Source organism: Mus caroli, unplaced genomic scaffold (assembly GCF_978045245.1).
Source record: "Mus caroli unplaced genomic scaffold, Mus_caroli_1 scaffold_14, whole genome shotgun sequence".
Classification (NCBI taxonomy): Eukaryota; Metazoa; Chordata; class Mammalia; order Rodentia; family Muridae; genus Mus; species Mus caroli.
Genome location: NW_028227269.1, coordinates 97,230,679 through 97,252,802, shown reverse-complemented (window position 1 = coordinate 97,252,802; position 22,124 = coordinate 97,230,679). Strand labels below are relative to the sequence as shown.

At 48.4% G+C, this 22,124-nt stretch overlaps 1 protein-coding gene across 9 annotated transcripts in view; it reads left to right on the top strand.

Moving 5' to 3' along the window:
- Window positions 1-22,124, top strand: part of Foxn3 (forkhead box N3) — a 370,218-nt gene that overhangs the window by 331,509 nt on the left and 16,585 nt on the right. For 7 of the 9 annotated variants that reach the window (XM_085830613.1, XM_029484504.2, XM_029484506.2 and 4 more), the window contains 2 exons: window positions 10,050-10,115; window positions 19,903-20,008. In XM_085830613.1, coding sequence (XP_085686739.1) covers window positions 10,050-10,115; window positions 19,903-20,008 — 172 coding nt within the window. The remainder of the gene's footprint in view (window positions 1-10,049; window positions 10,116-19,902; window positions 20,009-22,124) is intronic. The other 2 variants (XM_021179586.3, XM_029484509.2) reach the window with 2 other exon arrangements.

The window sequence follows — 22,124 nt, the reverse complement described above, 5'->3', positions numbered from 1 at the left end:
AGGAATGGCTTTATTTCTCCTTACTGAATAAAGCTTTTACAAATACAGAAACCCATCTTTCACTCTCAGGCAGCTCCAGTCACAGAGAAGTGTATGGTTAAAAACTGTATTTCTTCAAAGTTCATGCCTCCAAGTGGGAATCGCCCCTGGCCTGGGTTTGGATGTGGACAGGACTTGTCTGTGAAGCCCTCTGCCTCTGTTCTTAGGGAACTTGGGAATTTCCCATCTCATTCAGCCCCACAAAGGCTAGTGAGATATTCATTCTCATTCTCTCTCTCTCTCTCTCTCTCTCTCTCTCTCTCTCTCTCATCTCTAAACATTTAGCTGAAGAGTTAAAGTACTGTTGACTCTATCTGGATTGTGTAAGGGGCTAGTAGTAATAGGCAGAGGCGCAGATACTCCTAAAAAGAAAGGGCTGGGAGGTCTGCGGACTCCTAAAAGCCAGAGAGGAACTGACTGACCTTTGCTGCAAAGTGAGTTGGTAGTCACATGGCTGAAAAACCGCGTTGGATTTATGAGCTAAAACTCTGGGATGATCTTTTAGATGTCCTGCCTTCTTGTTTGCATGCGTGGGATACACAGAGAATCCAATGTGTTTTGTGTTTTAAATATCCCTGAGAAGTATCCAGTTTGGGCCCTGTGTTTTGTTAAAGCGACAGAGCTCCTGTCTTCTTTCTCTAGGCATGGCTGGGATGGAGAGTCTTTGAGGTTCCAGCGGGGCCTGTCTACTGTTAGAGACTGCCAACCAACTCACCCAGGGCTCATTCTTGCTTTACCTGGGCCTATCTCTTCTTTTTCATCAATAAGATGGTTTCAGAGGATAACTTCTGAATTCTGTGTTTCCCTGCCCAAAGCTGAGACCTGTCTGTCTGTCTGTCTGAAAACCCAGACAAGTTTGATTTCCTGTGGAATGGTTTGTTTAGTGGCATGATTGGAGATAAGCTTTGATATATGGCCACATAGGGGTATAAGGTATAATAAACTAATAATAAATTGGCATTTTTCAGTGACCTAGAGCCTCCATAGCTACTTTTACAAAATGCCCAAGTGAAAAGCTGATCAGAAATTGATCTTTTCAACTTGGTCATTTCATGGGTAATTAGACTGTAGATACACAGTAATTACTGGCATATTAATTTGAATGGTTGCTTTGGCCTTTCCCATATGTCCTGAAAGAAGACAATGTTGAGGCTCCAGCTTACTGTGTGTCTATTTAAAGTAAAATATTTCTCAGTGGAAAGGGATAATTAGGAAACCCCAAACAGATCCCAAGTTCACTCCCCAGGGAATAAGTGTAGATGCCCAACCTTAGAAATGTCTGGGGCATTGGCTGCCCATCTCTGTGAGGTCACTGGGTAGAGGCTGTATCCTCCCTGTTTGTACTTCCCAGCATGGAGGCCAGGCTGCCACAGAGGTCAGTGTGGATACTGTGGTCACATTCGAGAAAGAGAGCTGTAATTATGACTTCTAATTATGTACAGTTATGCCTACAGAGTTAAACGTAAGGGCACCTCCTGCTTGGAAGTGTAAGTTAATTGTCTACAGGGTCAGAAGGGTGCTAGCATCTGTCCTCTCCCCCTTCACCCCCTCTCCCAACCTAACCAGATAGGCATGACCTTGGGTCTGCTGGGCTCAGCCTGCGTTGGTGTGTCAGCTTTGACCATTGGTTAGCACTTACTACAGGAGAGGGTCACATTTAACTCCTGTCCCAGGGAAAAATGAAATTTGAGCGGGTCATGACCCAGCCTGCCTTCCCTGTCTCCCTGGTAGCCATCTTACACCGTGGGAACACTTGGACTTTCATGTCCTGAGCCCTGACTTTGTTGAGAAAGAGCATTAATCACCTTTGGACAGGCAGTCTAGTGCTTTATTTTGGTTTTGAGGGGTTGGTTTGATACCATCTTATTGTTTTTGTTTTGGGGGTGAGAGAGAGAGAGAGAGAGAACACTTCACTTTGTATACCCGTCTTTGTGATCTTTTTTAAAATATTATTTATTACATATATGAGTGCTCTATCTATCTGCATGTACACCTGCATGCCAGGAAAGGGCCTCAAATCCTATATTATAGATGCAGATGGTTGTGAGTGCTGCCAGTGCTCTTCACTGCTGAGCCCCCTTTTCTGCTCTTTTTAGTAAGATTCCCCAAACAGGATCTGAACAACCAATTTTTAGAAATCCTTCAACAGTCCTGACTTAGCCTTAGGCGCAGGTGTGCCTTGCAACACTGACTTCCGGGTCTTGAGCCTTTTCCCCTCTGGCTCCCACATCAGCCAGTGTCCCGCTGAGATGGATTCTTTCCTCCTGGAAAAGTGGCTTGGCACATATGCCCAGCTGAAGCCAGAGCTAATGAAGACGCCCTGCCTGTGGAAGGTCTCCATTTCAGCAGCATGGGGCCCTGCTACTCAGTGGCAGGAGAGAGTGGATGAGGGGAATTCTGAGCACCTCACAGAGCGGGGAGGTAGTGTCTAGGGTGGAAACAGGGCAGCAGCTGGTCTTCCAGTAAATGGGGGTAGTTGACTGGGCAGCACAGAGAGAGGAAGCGGGCTGAGTGCAGACAGGCTCCACTGCCAGTTAGTGCCCAGCTGGCTGGTGCTCCCACTACCCCTCCCTGGTTTCTGTTCTCATCCCATGGCCTTCATGTCATCTCCAACTAATAGACTGGAGATGTCCTTCCTTCCAGATACTAAGGTGGGGGAGGCAGAGAGGGGAGTTCTGAGCTCTTGTAGGAGCCCCACAAGAAGCCAGCATGTGCCAAAGTTTCTCCCTATATCCCTAGTTTAAAAACAACAACAAAACAAAACAAAACACAACCACAAGTAAGCAAGAGGTTTCAAAATGGAGATGCTGAGCCCAAAGGGCATCTCACGGACTTAACTCCTCTTCCTGTGACCCACAGGACAAATCCTAACCTGTATCAGGTCTTGTACCTCCATCCTCTCCAAGTCTGGAAATTTAGATTGTTTTGTGCAACCCATTTCAGCTTGTTTGTCTCCCAGGCAGCTGGTAGAGAGACATCTGTCACCTAGTCAGAGGCGCTACAGAGGTAGACACTCGTGAAATTTAGAACAGCAGGTGAAAGGTGTTCGCTGATAATCAGGACAAAAACTGCAGTCACTGTGCTCGCTTGCTTTGGACACAGATTCGGCAAAGTAGACAGAGCTCAGGAGACATCAACTGTAAGGTCCTTGCTGCCCAGAGAAAGTGGAAGCGTGGAGCGGCTCCCTGGAGAGCATCAACGAGCTTTTGTTTTCTCTAGAGAGAAACAGCACTCGTGACCCTGAGACCCAGCCCAGACACCTCCGTGCCACCCTAGCCGTGGGCAGTGTAGACCTAGACAGACCACGGCCCTGGCATCTGAGCTCAGTTCTGACTTCCTACGACCTTCCCCAGCACCCTTTTCAACAGGAAACAGAGTTGGGGGTAATAAGTGGGTTTGGTTGGCAAAGCGAGAAAGCTGCTTTGGACTGGGTTGTGGCTTGGATAAACTTTATTCCCCCCTTCGGTTTTCAGAGTTAGTTAGTGGTGATGCCAGCCTGTGGATTCAGTCAATTCTTTTTCTTTAGGTTTTTCTGGTCAGGTTTTAATCTGAGAAAGACTAAAAGTATGTAGAAATGAGGGCCTCCTGACATCTAAGCTACAGGTGTGGGTCACACATCCTCCCTGGCCTGCCTTGCTACAGATTCTTTCCGCTCTCCAATCTGGCTGCTATATTGCAGCAATAGCTGGCCTGGAGCTTTCTGTGTAGCCCATGCTGGCCTCAAACTCATGGGCAATTCCTCTGCATTTGTTCCCAAGTACCAGGATAATAGTGTGCCACACTGTGACCTGGGAGGTCTAAAGTGTCCCTGCTAGGGCTAGAGGCCTATGTCACCAGCCCAGCTGACCCCGAGTCCTTCTAAGGTGCACTCCTGGTGTGCTCTGTGCTCATCCCATCATGAAGGCAGTGATTGAAGTTACACCCTGGCATCAGTCTTTGTTAGGAGACTTCACATTCTTCCCACACCCGTGATGCTGCTTTCCCTATCCTGAGGTAAAGCCATAGTTCTGATGAGAGTCCCTCAGTCCCCATGCCTGTAGCTCCTTCCTTCCTCTTGTTCCTGGTTCTTCCCCAGTGCTTCCGTCTTCACAACACTCAGGCAGAGGGGATGTAGAAGTAGTGGTGGCTAGTGACATCACTGGTGGCAAATGACGTCACCAGAGCCGACCGCACTACCGACTCCCTTCTGCTGCTGGCCAGACCACTTGCAGCTGCTTTAGATTGGTTGCAATGGAAGCTAAAGGCGTCAGTGACTTCAGAGTCACAAATGCAGATATTCTATATCTCTCTCAGAGATTTTGCACGAGGAGGGCAGGGGAGGCAGGGATAAGCAACAAGGTGACTTTTCATGTCTTGTTTTGCTGTGTTCTCCTGGAGACAATGATTCAGAGATTCCCTTCTCAGCTGTAGCACATGTGCATGCTAACTCAGCCACGGTTTCCCTCCACTCTCATCGTATGGACCAGATAGTGCTGTGTCCTGCACTGCGGAGTGTTAACCATCCCACCCAGTCATGATGATCAAAACTGTTTCCAGGCATTGCCACATGTCCTTGGGCAAGGGAGAGGGAAATCACCCCCAGTTGAGAAACAGGGCTCAGTTAGAAGGGCTTTGCTACTTCCTGGAGCGTTTTATGGCTTGTTTCTTTGTTTTCTAGTGTTTCTTGGTCCTAAGAGAGAATCAGGTCTTTTCTCTCGATTTTTAGGAATTAAGCAAATACTTCTTGGTATGTCATTCTCACGCGCAGTTACAGAAAATGGATAAAGCTGTCTCAGACCTAAATGATCTGGCAAAGTCATGGGAAGGGAAGGCTTTCCAGGGAGTGCTTTCTATTAGGCCTCAAGAAGATGGCTAATTGAGGTGCCTATTACCCAGTCAAAGTTGACACTGGCCACGGGGTTGTCCCTGCATCCCTCAGTTCCTACCTGTTAATGGGTCCTCCTGGATGGCATACCCCACCACCTACCCTGAGCTCTCCAACCCAGGGGCTGCTTTCCTTCCTTATATAACCCAGCCATTTGGGCTACACTGGCCTCTTTTCAAACTCTTTGGCCTCTGGAACTCTTAGCAGGCACTCCAGGCTCCTCTCTCTTCCTCTCCTTATGATGGATGCCCTGCTCCATTTGCTGGCCATGCCCTCTGTGGACTCTCCTGGATGCCTCTTCCTGTTTTCTCCCTTATATCCACACAAACTTGTTCCTCAACCCATGTCTAGAGAGGTCGTGTCCTCCTTTTCTTTTCTCCATTCGCTTACCTTTGCTCTGGGTTCTCTCCGGTCACATTCACAGCCCCTGCAAGGAGTCTTAGCTTCCCTCTGCATGCACAGTTCAGTGCCGTCTGGTTTTGACAGAGTCCCCAGTGAGTTCCACTGTCCATCCTGAGCCCCGCACTCAGGTGCCATCCCTAGCCAAGGACCGAGTTTTCTACTCACCCGACCAGTGACTAAGATAAAGTCACCCATTCATTTATCCTGTGTGTGCTTCGCTCCACACTGACAGGTCCCAAGTACCATCTTAAGCAGCAAGTGAGGCAGGCAAGGAAGAACCTTAACGGCCCACTTGCCTTGTAGACAGGCACACGAGAGGGCGCCAGTGTGCGCTTCTGGTTGTCCATATCCGCACTATTATACTTAGTATGTGACATTTTCCCCACATCTATTATCTTTGGATCAATCCTGTGACATTATAACACCGTGAAAATCACTTGACATGTAAGGAGGAGTGGGGGGGGGGGCACATTCACTGGGTGGAAGATCAAATGATTTCCGGAAGTGATCAGACTGCCCAAGGTTTCCATCTGAGAAAACTGTTTGGTAGCCTGCCAGCTCTGAGCTGGTTTGTTTTGTTCTGTTTTTTGTTTGTTTGGTTGGTTGGGGGTTTTTTTGTTTGTTTGTTTTTGTTTTGTTTTGTTTTGAGAGTGAGGACCATGCCTTCTGTCTGCCTTTATATTTTAAGGTTGCTTAAACACATAGCCTTTCCAGACACTTCCGTCTGGTACCCAACAGAAGTCACACCAAGAACCCACCAAACACCTACCCGACAGGCAGGCCATGGCTTTGTAGGAGTGGTATATTCTCCTGGCTTTAAAGATTGTCCTCTACCTCCAGACACCTTGGAGCAGATGGTGCATCTGGAAGCTGCCTCTTGGAGTCCATAGTTCTGTCAGTCATGAGTCTAAAAGGAAAAAAGCTGTCAGGTGACATTACAGATAGCTAGGAAGCTGTGAAAACTGGCATAGACTCAGGCTCCTCTCATGTCTGCAGTCACCCACACCATTTTATAATGAGTGAGGTCAGGCCCAGCAATGTGAGAGTCCCATGTTAACTAGCAGTGGACCCAGGACTTGAACCTAGCAATCCCCCTGCCTGGTTTATCTAGTGCTTTTCCCACCCTGCCCACAGAGGAAAGCCTCCACCACTCCCAGATGGAACCATCCCCCTGTGCTGGGAAAGCAAGATTCAACTTTATCCTAATCCAAGTGGGCTGAGCCATGGATGACAGAAGCTTAGAAGCCTGTTTTCCTCATTTGTGTGGGTCGGCTTGTATGGACATTCAAGGGAAGAAGGATGGGAAACAGGCTGTGCCACCATTTCTCGGTCCTGTACTGCAGAAAAGCTGACCACACCAAAGGTCCAAGTTGATATGCAGCACTGGCAACGTTCAGAGAAGCAATGCTGTTGCCAAAGCATAATCTGGGACTCCTTCATCACAGGATACATGCATGGATGGTGGTCCTAACTCTACCAAGCACCATGGTAGCATGCTGGGTACTAACCTGTCGCACTTAACTTGGCTTCCTGTACCAGGATGCAGAGCTAGGGACTATCCCAAAATAAACAGTCATGCTGTTTTACTCTCCTGAACCTCTGCCTCGCTGTGGTTTCCCAGATTACAACAGGAATGTTAACTCCTGTGTTTGTGTGTTTGTGAGTCCCGAACAAAACACCATCATCTCTTCTTAGACTGATAAACCACACTGAACGGCAATGGGAAGCCCCCCACCTCACCTTCGGCAACCAAGGAAACCTCTTCCACAGCCCGCCCACTTCACTCCTTCCTTGACTCTCTGTGGAATTGGTGTTCCTCAGGAACAGACATATCCCCAGACACACCCCCCCCCAAAACAGCTCCCCAGTCCTCTCAAATGTTCCCAGCTCACCCCAAATGGCCACTTCCATCAGAAAGTGTCTCGGCTTCATTCAGGTGGTTGATTTTTTTTTTATTGAATGCAAACGAGAGGGGAAGCCTATAAAGGCCCTAAGTGCACCCAGTAGGACAGCCTGTCACCCAAGGGGAGCCATGAGCTGATCCCCAGAGAAGCTGAGGTGGGTAGAGGAGGGCGTGACACAGGAATGCCGAAAGGAGCCGTGCTGGGTAAGGGTGGTGGGAAGGGGCTCTCCAGAGGCAGTGTGTAAGCATGCGTTAACATGCTGTAAACATGTAAACAAACAACATGTAAACAGCATGTAAACATGGCCAGGATCTGTGGGGCGGAACTTCAGCTCCAGGCGGATTCCATTATCACCCGAGATGTTTCATCTCCCCTTCCTGGAAAGCCAGCATCTAAGGAAAAGAGACTGCCAGTGCAGCAAGGAGGTTTTCTACACACACACACACACACACACACACACACACACACACACACAAGATACGCCATTGCAAAAACTTTTAATAATGTTAGCAAAAGGTTGCCAAGATATATTATTAAGTGAAAAGAAATTAGGCTACAGCCAACTGTTTTGCAGATACGGTGCTCTCCCCTTTTCAGCGGGAGATTCATTCCAAGACCCTCAATGAATGCCTGACACTGCAGATACTACCACACACATATATGTTAGATCATGAGAAGTCTGCCTGTTACATTCCCCCGGAATTCCTAAAGAGAGAGGAGGTGGGGCTTGGGTTCTCTGAGGGCATCAGCATCCCCATCCGTGGAGGCAGTACGTCTGCTCAGAGGAAAGTAGGGGAGGGGGTCAGCATCCTGTGTTTTCCAACTTAGGCATGTCTGTTCGACTTGGTTTGGGTGGGTGGAGCGTCATGGGGAGATGCTGGGTAGCTCCTCCCTCGAGTTTCGGCTCCCTAGATCCCTGTAAGAGCCGACTGATGCTATTCTTTGCTTCGCAGGCTCTCTTTCTTTCACTAAGGCCATGCTTGTCTGTGACCCTCAGACTTCCTCCTGAGAAGGAATGGAACTTACTTTTTTGTCTCCTAATTTCATATCTGAGCTTCCCACTACCCCAGGGACCCTCCCCTTTGGGGGGGAGGATAGAGACCACGTAGCCAGGGCAACTCCGACCACCTGTTGCACTTAGAACTTAAAAAGATGGCAGTGAAGTTTTGTATGGGAAAAAGAAAAGGCACAGCACATATTTGCTCCCTGAGAGCAAAGTGGGGCCGCCTCAGGACTTGTCCTTTGCCACCCATGGGACCAAGGTCTTCACTGCTGGGCAGTAGGGACGCGGGAGCAGAGTGGAACTTGAAGCTTTTCTGTGACTCACTGAACATGTATCAGGGGGGAGGAATTGACTGTTTGAGCAATGTCACCCCAGGAGTTGCCAAGGAAGCTAATTTACCTGTTTCTCCTACAATGCGCTTATTAAAATAAACTTTTGCTCCATTATGGTATTTGGTAACAGGCCTCCTGCAGGCAAAATAGAAAAGGGCAGAGTGAAGTTTCTTTTCCTTTTTTTTTTCTTTTCCCTAAGGCATTGTCTTCTGAAACCAGCATCATCCATATTATTAATCGCTTGTGGGGCTTTATCATGCATTGCATTACTCCCTTGGAATTAAACTACACATAGAAAGTATGAAAAATGCACCTTTTTAAAACAGTAAAAAAGTAATTTTCTCGCATAATACCCAAAATAAAGTGCCATGGAGCCATTAGTGGTAAATTGAATTTTTTGGTATGTAATTTGTACAAAAACTGACAAGTACGAGGCCCCCTCTCCCCAGTCATTAGTTACTGGGTTTAGCGGACATGGAGGCAGTAATCTGCAAGGGCAGGCATTTTGATGTCGGCTTCAATTGCACACTTCATTTATTTGGACAGGGGACAGGCGGCAGCTTCTGTCACAAGGCCTCACTGCACTATTAGCGAATTTCGCCCCAGGGCAGCTGGGACGCTGGGCTGGGGCAGATGTTCTTTTCAGCCTATTCAGTGACCATTCTTGGGGGTTGTTTACCGTTGCCATGGTGACCTTCATTTCCATAGCAGCGGCGCTGCTGTTTCTCAGAGGGAAATGAATTTAGTTATAAAGGGATAATATTTTTCTCTGTCTCTATATAACCTGCCATCTGTCAACTGGTGGATTGGTAAGGATTCAGAAACCTATTAAGAATTATAGCAATAAAGTGATGTGCGTTCGGGAGGGAGCAGATTAAAAGCAATAATAAATGAGGACATAAGCCTTCAACAGCAGAACTTCCTCGATGCCTTTCTTTGTACTTTATGTGCTTTTAAAAAAAAAAATGCCTTCACCACCTCTCAACACCACCGTGTGCACACATACCCTTGTAAAATGCAATTTCTATTCTGCTGACGAATGGAAATGACCAAATGTCTTGTTTGTATCTGTCTGGATGCAGGTGTTTTCAGAGCTTTCTCTGATGCTGTGAGTTCCTCCCCAACATTAGAGATTCCCAGGCTGACCTTCCTATTGTTTCTGGCTCACCTACTTCTCCACCCTAGGGTAAAAAACTGGGGGCGCCCAGACCAGCAGCTTATCAGACACCCACAGTGCAGACCCAACATTAACAAGCACGAGAGGATATGGTCATAGATCTTAAAGAAGAAGAAGAAAATACTAACATGTTCTTTGAATCTCATTCTAGAATAACTTTTCTTTCTCTTAAGTCCGAATGGTGTGAGAGTCACCTCTGCAGTCCTTCATCTGGATGGCTTTTTTTTTTCCCTCTGTCACATTCATAAGCTGTAACTTGCAGGGGGAAAAGGACACATACACACCAGCCCCGTTGTAAATAATGTTATTTATTGGTTGATTTTTCCAGATCCTGACATTGATGCTGCCAGTGCCATGATGCTTTTGAATTCTCCCCCTGAGATACAAGCAGGTTGTGAGTAGATATTTCTATAGCATACAGCACCACAGTTTGTGAACGTCACCTCTCATTTACATCCCAGGCCATAGGAAGCACTAATGCTGGCAAAGCTCTGCACCTGGAGCATCCCCTTCAAAACTGAACATACACATGCATGCACACATACAGCCACACCTACCCCATGAGTCTGTAGGAGAGAGTCCCTGGGCCAGCTTTTCCATCATAGTGAGCTAAGCAGTACCCAGTTGTAAACGTTTTTATTTTTTTCCTGTCTAGGTCTTCAATAATATTAGGGTACATTCTGGAGAGTTTGGCCCGCCCATGAGTGGCTTGGCCTTAAGATGGAACCACAGTACCACATTGCATCACCTCTACCCTGCCTACTAAGTGGCCACAGAGAGAAGGGCAGGGCTGATGTAGTTTAGTAGGGCTCATGGAGCAGTGTTAACTTAATGACGACAGGTCGCTCGTTGCCTTGCTTGGGCCTGACTCCCGCCCACTGCCTAGTGTCTTTCCTTTCCCTTTCTCATCTTTATAGCTGACCTGAAATCAAGATGTCTCCCCCGCCTCACAGCCTAAGGTCAGTGCGTCTGTCCATGCCCCACATCCGGCCAGAACCACACTGAGCCGAGAGATGGTACACTAAGATCTGCGTGTCTTCTGTGCTGCTCGGTCACACGTGCAGAAAGTAACTTGACATGGCTGGTCCTCCTGTGACACTGCTAGTGACTGCTCCCTACCTGTCTTGCGCCTGTGACTAGGTTTCCAGCTGGCGTGGAGCTCTGGCTTTCTGAAGATATCATTGCCTTCCAAAGCAATGAGAATCCCCCCCCACTTTGGAGACAGTAGCACTTCCCACAAGAAAACATCGCTCCCAAGATGCACAGTAGATTCATGGTGGAGTAATAAGAATTCCAGACCCCCGTCCCGTCATTTTTCTTTGTACCAATTTTAAAAGATCCAAGAGATATTGCCAAGTGAGCATGTTCAGAGAGCCTGGCCCTGTGTCTGGGGCCACCCTTACCTGCCATGACTGCAGAACACTCACTCCCCATTGCCAGCCTCCTTTTCCTGGCGTATGGACGGCGAGGCTGCTCACACCTCCAGCCAGCCTACTCTACCGCTAAGCAGATAGCAGTTCACCTAGCTAGCCTGGAATGTGGCTCTTAAGTGTCAGAGGAATCTGTACTTAAAATCCGTTCTTAGATGACATTTCAGGAAAAAATTATAGACTCCAGTGGTCATCAAGTCACGGGCTGGAAAGGTTCCTGTGATCAGGTGGCATGGTGGCATGACCTGTCTTAGTGGAAGCACTCCAATCTCTCAGAGCCGTGTAAATTCAAACCCCTTCCTCGGCTCGATACCTCTGTGTGCTGTGGGTATTTCTTTATGTGTATGTACTTCAGATGGACTGGTCCCTAGGCTGAGAAGGGAATGGAGAGTCTAGGAAAGTCAAGGGGTATGGAGTGAGCACTCACAGATCTTCAGTGTCTCTCCTGAAAGTCTCTTATTCCTGGCCTCTTGACCACAGGTTGGGTTCTCCTGATTTGCTGACAGGATTGCTTTTTGATATTTCCTTGGCCAAACGAGCCTTTCCTCTCTCCATCCCTGTAACTCTCCAACTGTAATTCTCTTTCTACAATATCCACAGTCCTATTTACGTCCAAGTGCCGCACTGAGTTTTAAAAGTGCTCATGTGTTAAAGGTGTGGATTCTTTTTCCATTCTTTCTAGGGTGGGGTTCCACGTGATCCTGGCTGGCCCCCAAACTTGCTGTGTAGCCAGGGATGACCTTGAACAACTTCTCCTCCTGCCGCCCACCATTTCTCTGGCAAGCACCACCATACCATATATGCATACGTGCGCTAGGGATGGAAACCAGGACTCCAGACGGAGCTCTATTACCCAGCTCTGTAGGATCATTTTAGTGGGCTTTTTAAAAAGAAAGCTTTTAACAACATTCTGTGAAAGTGTAGCCACACCCTTCACGAGGGCCCAGGCCAAGAAGGCTCTCCAAGGTCCTGGCAGGCACCACTGGGATGCCCGTGAAGGTCACCAGAGGACACACTCAGAGACAGGAACAGCAGTGGGGACTGAGAACAAGAAGAGCGTGGACACTGACTTCATATCTGCCTTCCCATCTGGAGGTCAAGTATAAGCACAGTCAGTGGCAGACTGCAGAGCCCCTAAAGATTGGAATAGTGCCATAGTCAGGGATCATGTCAAATCCATCATCACCTACATTGCGGGGTTGGGGGTGGGGGTGGTTTTGCAAGACAGGGTTTCCCTATGTAGTTGCCCTGGAGCTTGCTCTATAGCCCAGGCTGGCCTCAAAGTCAGAGGTCAGCCTTCCTCTGCCTCCCAAGTGCTGGGATTGAAGATGCGCACCACTACTGCCTGGCAACGTTGCTGATCTCTTGCCTTGAGATTGGAGGCAGTGCCTTGATCCCTAAAGGGAGAAATCATACAGAGCCAGAATGATGACGATGCTGTGTCCCACCCTGCTAGTGTTGCCCCAGGCCTAGGTATGAATCCTCAGTAAATGTATAAAGTCAACAGCCAGCCTCCATGATGGAGAACAGGCAGCGTGCATAGTGAAGCTCGTGGTTGTGTGTCCCTCTCTGTGTGGGTTCACACAGACCTTCTCCCATGGTCAGGAGCTGGCCAGCCTGGCTTCTGAGAACCCCATATGTTTTCTGCTGCTCTCTTCCCTGGGGCTGGGTGCTGTGACCAGGCTCTGTTTATAGAGCCTCCTCGTGCCTTGCTATTTATAGCTTCCTGCTTCACCCCTGGGCTGCCCCTCTGAGTGGCAAGCTACCTACCTCCTCTCCTGGCACTGTTCAGTCCTGGCAATTAACAGGCTGGCTTGGTTGCTAGAAAGGGCTCTCCTCCTCCCCCCCCCCCCCCCCGCTTTGTCATTGTGCTTTGTAGCCACTGCACTTCAGGTCACCAAGTGGCAGCCCCTTAGATTTCTTCCTTGTTTGGCATCCGAAAGGCTAAGCCAAGGCCAGCACACTGGCTCTAACGCTCAGTGAGTTTTAGAAAAGAGTCTGCCTGAGACGCTAGTGAGAACCCAGGAGCCCTGTGCCCCCTGCAGGGGTCGGACTGCAGTCCTGAGGGTCACCCCCTCTTGTTTCAATTGTCTACTGCAATTTGCAGAGAGGCACAGTTAATTAAAGCCTTGGCTTCTAACAGTTTGTGCCCCTGGTGTCACTCAGTGTGTGGGATACGTTCTGCAAGAAGGGCCATCGTGCGCAAAATGCCACTTCCAGAACAGCCAAGAGCATGGCTGGTTACTCATCCTACCTTCTGAAATCAAAATCTATCCGCCTACTCCAGTCTCTCCCTAAAGAGTGGTGGTGTAGACTGATCTCAGCTGCTCCTATCTCCTGAATCACCTGCCTAGTAGCTCCCTTGACAATCCTTGTGAATCATCTTTAACCCCTGTGGAGAAACTAGGTCACCATTAGCCATCTCCAAAGGCTTATATAATCCTTGGTTGGAATTTTCCCAGAGACGGAACTCTCAATAATAAGCAAAACAGCAGAATGGACCAAGAGGGATGGGGAGTGCTGTCTGAAACCAGGGTATATGTCCTTTATATAGGGCTCCACAGAAGAAAGACCACAGGAAACAGGCTGTACCCTGCCTGCCGTGACAGCCCTTCCCCAGCCTGCTTCCAAGCAAGCAGGTGGAAGGGGTGCCTTCAGGGGAGGAATGATGGCAGGAATGGCCTGCTGCTCTACTTATGGCCTCTCATAGTGTTAACCAGGGCTGCCCTCCAATGGCAGAGCTGCGAGCTCCCTGCTGAGGTTAATTTTGGACCTTGCAAAGACTAAGGGAGATGCCTATCAAAGAGCGAGGCAGGTGAAGTGCTGATGGTCAGCACAGCGTGCAGGAATGTTTGTTTTATGCCTTGGACCTTTCAGAACTGAGATGAGCTTTAGACCCTGGAAAGTGGCTCCATCAGTAGTACTTGTGTGAGGACCTGAGTCCCAGACGTGGGGTTTGGGGTTAGGGACTCCATGCCAGTAATTCTGGTGCTAGGGGGGCAGGGACGAGCAATTCCTAGCTCAATGGCCATCGAGTATGCACTGATCCATGCTGCTTCTCCCTGGCCAGGTGTGAGTGTCACAGTCTAGCTGATTTGAGGGGGCCTTGGAGACATTTAAGAAAACCAGTAAGTGCTGGGGAGTCTGGTGCTGAAGCCTGTGCACTGGCTCCAGCAACCGTTCTCTTCTCCCGGGTTGCTGGGAGAAAAGATGGGAACGCCGTCGACCAGAAAGGGATGCTTAGACCTCTTCTACTGGGCCCACAGAGTTAGAAGTTGGCTTCAAATGTGTATTTTCTTTAGTATTTGACTGAGCTGCCTCCTAACTCCATCTCAGAACGTGAGGTGATGGGTTGTGTTGGTCTTTGAATGTATTGATTTTTTTTTTCAGGAGGTGCATAGTGAGAGAAGGGGTCTTAGTCAGGGTTTCCATTGCTGTAATGAAACACCACAAACAAAAAGCAAGTTGGGAAGGGGTTTATTTGCCCAGGTCATAGTCCATCATTGGAGGAAGTCAGGTAGAAACTCAAGCGGGGCTAGAACCTGGAGTCAAGAGCTGATGCAGGGGCCATAAAGGGGTGCTGCTTACTGGCTTGCTTCATGTGGCTTGCTCAGCCTGCTTTCTTATAGAGCCCCAGGACCAACAGCCCAAGGATGGCACCACCTACCATGGGCTTGGGCCTCCCCCATTGATCATTAATTAAGACAATGCCTTACAGCTGGATCTCATGGAAGCATTTTCTCAACTGAGGCTCCTTCCTCTCGGATGACTCTAGCTTGTGTCAAGTTGACACACAAAACCAGCCAGTAGTACAGAAGGGAAAGAAAGATGCTAATTTTAGGCTAAGGGCAGGCGACTGGGCTCATATTCCTGTCTAGTGTTCAGTGGAAAGGGAGACGGCTCTCAATGCCTTTTTCCACAGAGCCATTGTGAACTGGCTGTGCCAGTTTCCAGAGACCTCATTCCTGACACTTGTGGGTGGGAATAGAAAGGATCGAAGAGATGGAGGCACACTTAAGTGTCACAGCTGGCTCTTGGCAGCCAGTGAGCGGACACGTGCATGCTCACCATCTCAGTCTGGAGTGTGCTGCCAGTGAGGAAGACCAAGAAATGGCAGGGACTGGAGGCCAGACTCAGCAGCTCCCCTGAGAAGGAGGGCTGGGTTCAGAGGGTGAGCCACCTTACGTTCCCAGGCAGTTTCAAATCTCAGGCACACACCTGCTACTGCTGCCAGGTTGCTTTGAAATGAATACAGCACATTCATTGGGAAGATGCATATGTAGGGTTAGGGCTAGCTACCAAAGGCATAGTAGACTGGAAAGAATTGAATTTCCCCCATTAAACCGTGTGCCTTAGAGATAATTCACTGGAGTTTCTGGAGAGGTGATGTAGGCTGCTTGAAGGATAATGGGAACAGAGTCGACACTAATAAGCATACATCACCAGCCCCTAGGCTAAGCAGTTTTCATTGCTTTCCTTATGTAATCCTCAGAACAACCCTACAAGGTGTGTCTGTGCCACCTGACTAGGGTGGGATACCCAGTGTTATCTGATGCCATGCTACACAGAGCCCTTCTTAGACTCTGCACGGTGGGTCAGGAGTATCTCCAAAGCCTGGCCTCCAATAGGTGTTTGCTGGAGCCAGTTTCTTCCTGTTTTCCCTTCCTGCTGAAGTGTCCTAGTGTGTGAAGTGTCTGGACATTTAGGCAGAGAACTGTGCATATGGGACATGGACCTCTGACTGTGGGTCCTCCTCATTGGCGGGTGACTCATGACCACATGAGTGTGCCCTGTGACTCCCATTGGCCCACTTCCCTTCCAGGGGTGATGCTGACAGTGTGTACCTGGGAACCGAATTATCACAGGAGCCGTCATTGCTGTCCTAGCCACTCGGTCACCAGGAACACAGCTCAGGCCTAGCTCAGTCTAGCTTTCATCTTGTTCCCTCCCTTTTGTGGGTTTCCAGCTGACCTGAGGTTGGGGAGGCACAGTGCCTCAGGGTTCTTCTGTGAACGTGGGTCTGACGATGATACCGACTCTCACGCATTTCCTAGATATGAGTGCGTCTCTAACCTCAGTAAACCTCCCCCTGCAAGATCACTTTGGTGGGAACACCACTTGCAGGGGGTGAAACATCCCTGGCTTACTTGAGTTGACATAGCTTGCTTCAGAGACAAAGCAATTAACTGGCAGAAGTGGGGCACAGGCCTGGCGTTCCTAGCCACCTCCTTGCAGGCCACTTTCCTGCTCCGGACTGCTGCACTGGGTAAAGTCCCAGTGTGCCTGCATTCCTTAGCTGCTTCTGTGTTGCTGCTGTGATGAAACACCATGACCATAACAACTCAAGGAGGAGAAGGTTCCAGAGGGATGAGTCCATTGTGATGGGACTGTGGCCGGAAGCCAAAAAGTCACACCTTCCTTCCATCACAAGCACAGAGCAGAGGGTGGGCTGGAAAGCAGAGCCAGGCTGTTCACTCTCAGAGCCCGCCTCCAGCAAGGCCACACCTTCTCTACACACAGAGTCTAGTGTTCAAATGCATGAGCCTCTGGAGGGCATTACTTATTCAAACTACTACAGTGGGATGACCTCCTGCAGCAAAGACTGTGTTCTTCGTTTCCTTTTGCACACAGTGCATTTATTTTTACCGTTTCTGAATATGTGGGCTGCTTTTCTGCCTTCGAGGTCCAGTGCAGACAGCGCTCCCCATAACAAGTCCTCAGGGTACCTCTACTTGGCATCAGGCATCTCCATCTGTGTGGCGATAGCCCCCACACCAACCTTAGAACTTACCCTAGCATTTCTTCACACAGGCACACCCAGTCTCTCTCTCCGATGTAACTATAGTTGCCCTGACTCAGAGGAAGACACTAATTACTGACAATGGTTAGAATCATGGTACAGATTTTCAGGATTTAAGTTCTTTTGTGACATGGTCCATTGTATCCGATCTATTTACTGTTCTCCGTGAGAGCCTCAGTGAGACACCCACAGTGTCAGCATTAAGCTCATCCAATGACTTCAGAAGTGCCATCAGAAGTCTTCGAACCCCTCTCCCACAGTCTCCAGACAGCTGACAAAAGCCCGTACACACTCAGTAGACTAAAGCAGGTAGCTGCAATTCTGAGTTCTCCTGAACCTGCCTCTTCCCATTGTGAATTATAAATCTGTTTATGATTAATCTTCATGTGCAGTATCCGGTAAGGGTCAAGGTTTGTTTTTATCCCAAAGGGTTAATCCCGTGCTGTGACACTTCCTAACACTCTGTTGCCTTGATACCTACCTTTGTCAAAGCTTACTTGACCATACTAAGTGTGAGTCTGTTTTCTAGGTTCCATTTTGTCCCAGTGGTGTAAATGGCGATACTCAAAAAGAGTCTCACACTGCCTTAATTCATGCAATTTTATACAAAGTCTTGGTATCAGATAATATAAATCAGGTAATAAAGCTTTCGGACACTGCATCCTCATGGAGTAACTAGCTGAATATTGCAACACTCCCCGAGTTCTCAGGGTAACTAGTTATTCTCCTGTCTCCAGTAAGCTCACCTGTCCTCTGAAGTTAGGCTGCTGCTTGGGAACAAGTTTCTTCTGACTGTGCCTTATACACTGATTAGCTACAGGACGAGACTAGGGATGTTTCTGAACACAGGACTGTGCTGTAGTACTGACTTGGGCAAGAACGGCAGTCTAAGCCTTCATCCTTCCTTTGGAAGACCTTCTAACAAGGACCTTGTATAAACCTAGACGAGAAATGTCAAAAATTCATTAGCAAGAATTACAGAAAGCCCAAAGTAATGAACAGCCTATTAAAGAAGTCTATATTCAGGCAGGCAGGACATCTCAGCTGGTAAAGGTGTTTGCTATGCCAACCTGGTAACCTGAGTTTGATCCCCAGAACCCACATAAAATTGGAAGGTGAGAACGGATTCCACAGAGACATCCTCCAACTTCCACTCGTGTCCTGGCGTGTATGTTCCCACGTAGGTACCGTATCCTGGCATGTAAGCCACACACAGGCACTGGGTACACACACCGAATAATACAATTTGTAGGAATTATTTCATATTCAAGAGTGGATGTTTACCCTACATGAAGCAATTTCAAAACCCCCTCCTGAAACACCATGCAGCTGAGGATAACTCTACTGAATTTCTGATCTCCCAGCCTGTGCCTCCTGCGTGCTGGGGTTACATCACCTGCTGGTTTACAGGGTGCTGGCGACCAAGCCCAGGGCTTTGTCAAGTAGACAAGCATTCTGCCAACTGAGCAATATTCTCAACCCTGAAAACATACTCTTAGAGACTTCAAAATTATGAAACATGAGTGTGTTAGCAATTTGTCTCAAAAGTATTGTTTGCAAATAACATGGGTTTTAAATTTTGACATCAAGACTGGTTTTCATTTTTAAATGTATAATTTTCTAGTATTTTATTGTTGCTTGTTTGAAAGGGCTCTATTTATCCACCTCTCTTCAGCATGTGCCAGGGAGCAGAAGAGGTCTAGAATATTCTTTAGAGGGCAGAATAAACATTTGGGGATTTCCACAGTGTCACACAAGAAGTAAGGTAGGGGCCTCATAATCTATCCACAAGGCTCCCCAGGTCCCACAGACTCGTGACCGGTCGGTCCCTGTAGGTGCAGCATGAGCTAGAGACGCTGGCTAGTGGAAGCTACTATTTAGGAGGTGAGGAAAGGTCAGATGTCCAAGGACTCCCCGGAATGTAAGTTCTTGGGGTCACGGTCGGGGAATGGCATGCCACACAAGATCTTATAGTGGCTAGTGGAAAGCTGTTACAGTGTATATAGTAGAAGCACCAGGAGAAGGAGTGCCGGAGAGGGCCATGCGGGAAGGCGGACAGGCCCCGATTGTACAGAAGCCAGGGCTTGTGCTCAGGCAACCCCAGGAAAGGCAACTCCCCGGGTGAGCTTGGAATGTGGAGAGGTGAGCTTGGAATGTGAGCTTGCTTGTCTTTCAGATAAGGATTTGACTGTGGTTTTGTTTTAAAGCTGCTTTATTCCCAACCTTTAACCAAAGCAGACATGAGAAATGTAATCATTTAATCATTAGGTCACCTGCAGGCCCATTGTAATCTTGATGACTTTAAATGTTCTTGGGGAAAGACCAAATATAAGAGATTTTAGTAATAGATGTAGGAAATCCGTTTTGTTCTATTTTGGGTGAGCGTGCGTGTGTGCCATGTGTTTTGAACAGGTGACTCTTCGGGCAGGTGTGCCTGTGCACTCTCCAGGCCATTGGGTCTTCCTCTGTTACTGTCCACCTTGCTGCCCTGAGAAGGGGTCTCCTGCTGAATCAGAAGTTCGCTGGGCTAGGCTGGTTGCCAGTGAGCTCTCAGCCCTGTGCATTACCCTACTGCTAAGAATTCCTACTGTGTGGTCTCTGTGCTCATAGAGCAAACACTCTTAACCACTGAGCCGTCTATTCCCAGCCCGGATGTCTATCTGTCTGTCTGTCTGTTTTTCTTTTTTTATACTTTAAACTCATGTTTGATTGATTCTTTTTTAATAATAGAAGTATCAATAACTTGTAAGCTATTGATGACTCTGCTTGCACATTGTCTTTCTTTCTGTCGTGTTCTCTGCACTCCTTCCCCTTGCGTGTGTGCGCATGCGCACGCTTGCACACATATATGTTCTGCCCTCCCTTTCTCTCTTTCAGAGTTGCTAACTTCTTTACATTTGAATTCACTCCTGATGTGTCTTTTTTTTTTTTCTCTCCTTTTGCTTTTCTAGTTTCTCCAGGAGTGATACAAAATGGAGCAAGGGTTCTGAGCCGAGGGCTTTTTCCTGGTGTCCGGCCGTTACCAATCACTCCCATTGGGATGACGGCAGCCATAAGGTAAGAGAAGAGCTTGCTGGGCGGAGCCTGCCTGGGTAGTGGGGACACCATCCCTCTATTGCCTGATCAAAGGGCAGCACAGCCGTCAACACCCTCCTCATCGTCCTCCCTGGTGAGCAGACAGGATACAGCTAGCGGTTTTCGTAAGTAACAGGGCAAGATCAGCTAGAAGGCAAGGGTGAGCAGTTGTTGACTGGGCACTGGACCATCACTTCATCCTGTGACCCTGCGATGTCATCTTATCTCTCTGGACCCACCTTAGTTCCCTCATCTGTGAGACTTTATGTCTACATGGGGGGGGTGCAGTAAAACATGCAAAATTGCATGTGAAATGTGATTTGGTAAGAGGTATATGAACAGCGGGGGTGTCGCTTCCCAGTCACTGAGAGTCAGGTCAGGGGACACTGAATGAGCTCTTCTTTGGGTGATTTCTTTCCCCCGTCCTTCTCCTCATCTCCATCAGCAACCCCAGGGGTCCGGTCCACCTCTGGCTTAGAGCCCTCACGTGCAGCGAGACAGTCTCCTTGTTCTCTTGCTCATGTATCAGTCACTCACTTCCTTACCAGTTTCCTAATAAACCACGACTCCTGGGCTACCAGGAGCTCTTTCCATGACTCCCTCCCTCCGTATCACCCCTCCATCCCCCATCCTGCCTCTCTCCTTGAGCTAAGTGTGTTCAAGGGCATCTTAGTTTCTTTTTCATCTTGCTGCAATAAAATATCCTGACCAAAGCAAGGTAGGGGGAAAGGCTGGTGGTTAAGGGGCATGGTCCTTCCTGGGAGGGCGATCGGAACAACAGGAGCTCGAAGCAGCTGATCGCAGCACAGTCAGGATGCGTGCAGGGAACGGGGAATGCCTACTGTCGTTCAGCTCAACGTTCTCCATATACACAGCCCAACACCCCCTGCCCAAAGAACAGTACTACCTACTGTGGACGACCTTTCCCCTTACCCTGCAAGATATTCCCCAGAGGCATGCCAAAGGGCCTGTCTCCTAGGTCTTCTGGATTCTGCCAGGTTGACAGCCAATACTGACCAGGCAAATAACTCATGGCCCGTACGCCTTACTTTTGTGGTGCCTTCTGTAGACTTCCCTCAGCGCTCAGATTCCTTCAGAGCACTTTCCCAAAAGTGGCCACCGACTCGTGCTTCAGCTGTGGCTCTTTTGGCCTGTAGCCTTGTGTGTATTTTCTCTTCTCAGGGGCTTGATGCTGGGGGTGGGACTGGGTCTTTCTCAGCTGACCAATCACGTGAGCTGCTTGCTTGCTGAAGACCCTCCCCTCAGCTGCACACCCTTTCTCTTTTCTTTCTTTCTTTCTTTCTTTCTTTCTTTCTTTCTTTCTTTCTTTCTTTCTTTCTTTCTTTCTTTTTTCTCCCCACACCTGAGTCATGCTCACCTTGTGTTATTTCCTTTTCTGTTGTTGTCATAATATAACTTAGGGCAGAAAGGTTTTATTTTGTCATAGTTCCAGAGTGGACACAGTCCATCATGGTGGGGAAGCTGACTGGTTATCATTACACACACACACACACACACACACACACACACACACTAGCAGAATATTGTCCAAATATGGCCTTGTGCCTGCCCAATCTCCTCAGATTTCCAAAAGAAGTTGGGGGAGGGGGTTGTAGTAGGCTCTGTCATCCTGGGGACATTTGCTTGTGATTCCTGGCCTCTTTTAGGGTGACCACAGGCACCACAGTGAGTATACAGCTGTGTGCACATTTGCAGATTCTACATTGCCCTGAGACTCAGTAAGATGTGTGACTGGGAGAGAAATCTTCTGCTCACTCCCTTTCATCATAAAATTTAAGCTCAGCCACCTGCCACTTGAACCTAAATTCACCTGCGCTTGAGAAATAAACAGTCCAGTGAAGAATGGAGTCCTGAATGTCTCCTGCAGGTGCACAGGACAGCGTGTGCCTGAGGGTCCTGCAGGTGTTCCGATGTTCGTCTAGGAGAGTCACTAGCACCCACTACAGGCCAGGGTCCGCCTCTCCTTTGCGTGACAGGTTTTCTGCGTAATTCTAAGCACTTCCCAACTTAAGTGAAAATATTTGTCTTTCGGGGATTTTTTTCCCCTCTCTACTGAGTGGCAAAGGCCGTGTTTGTT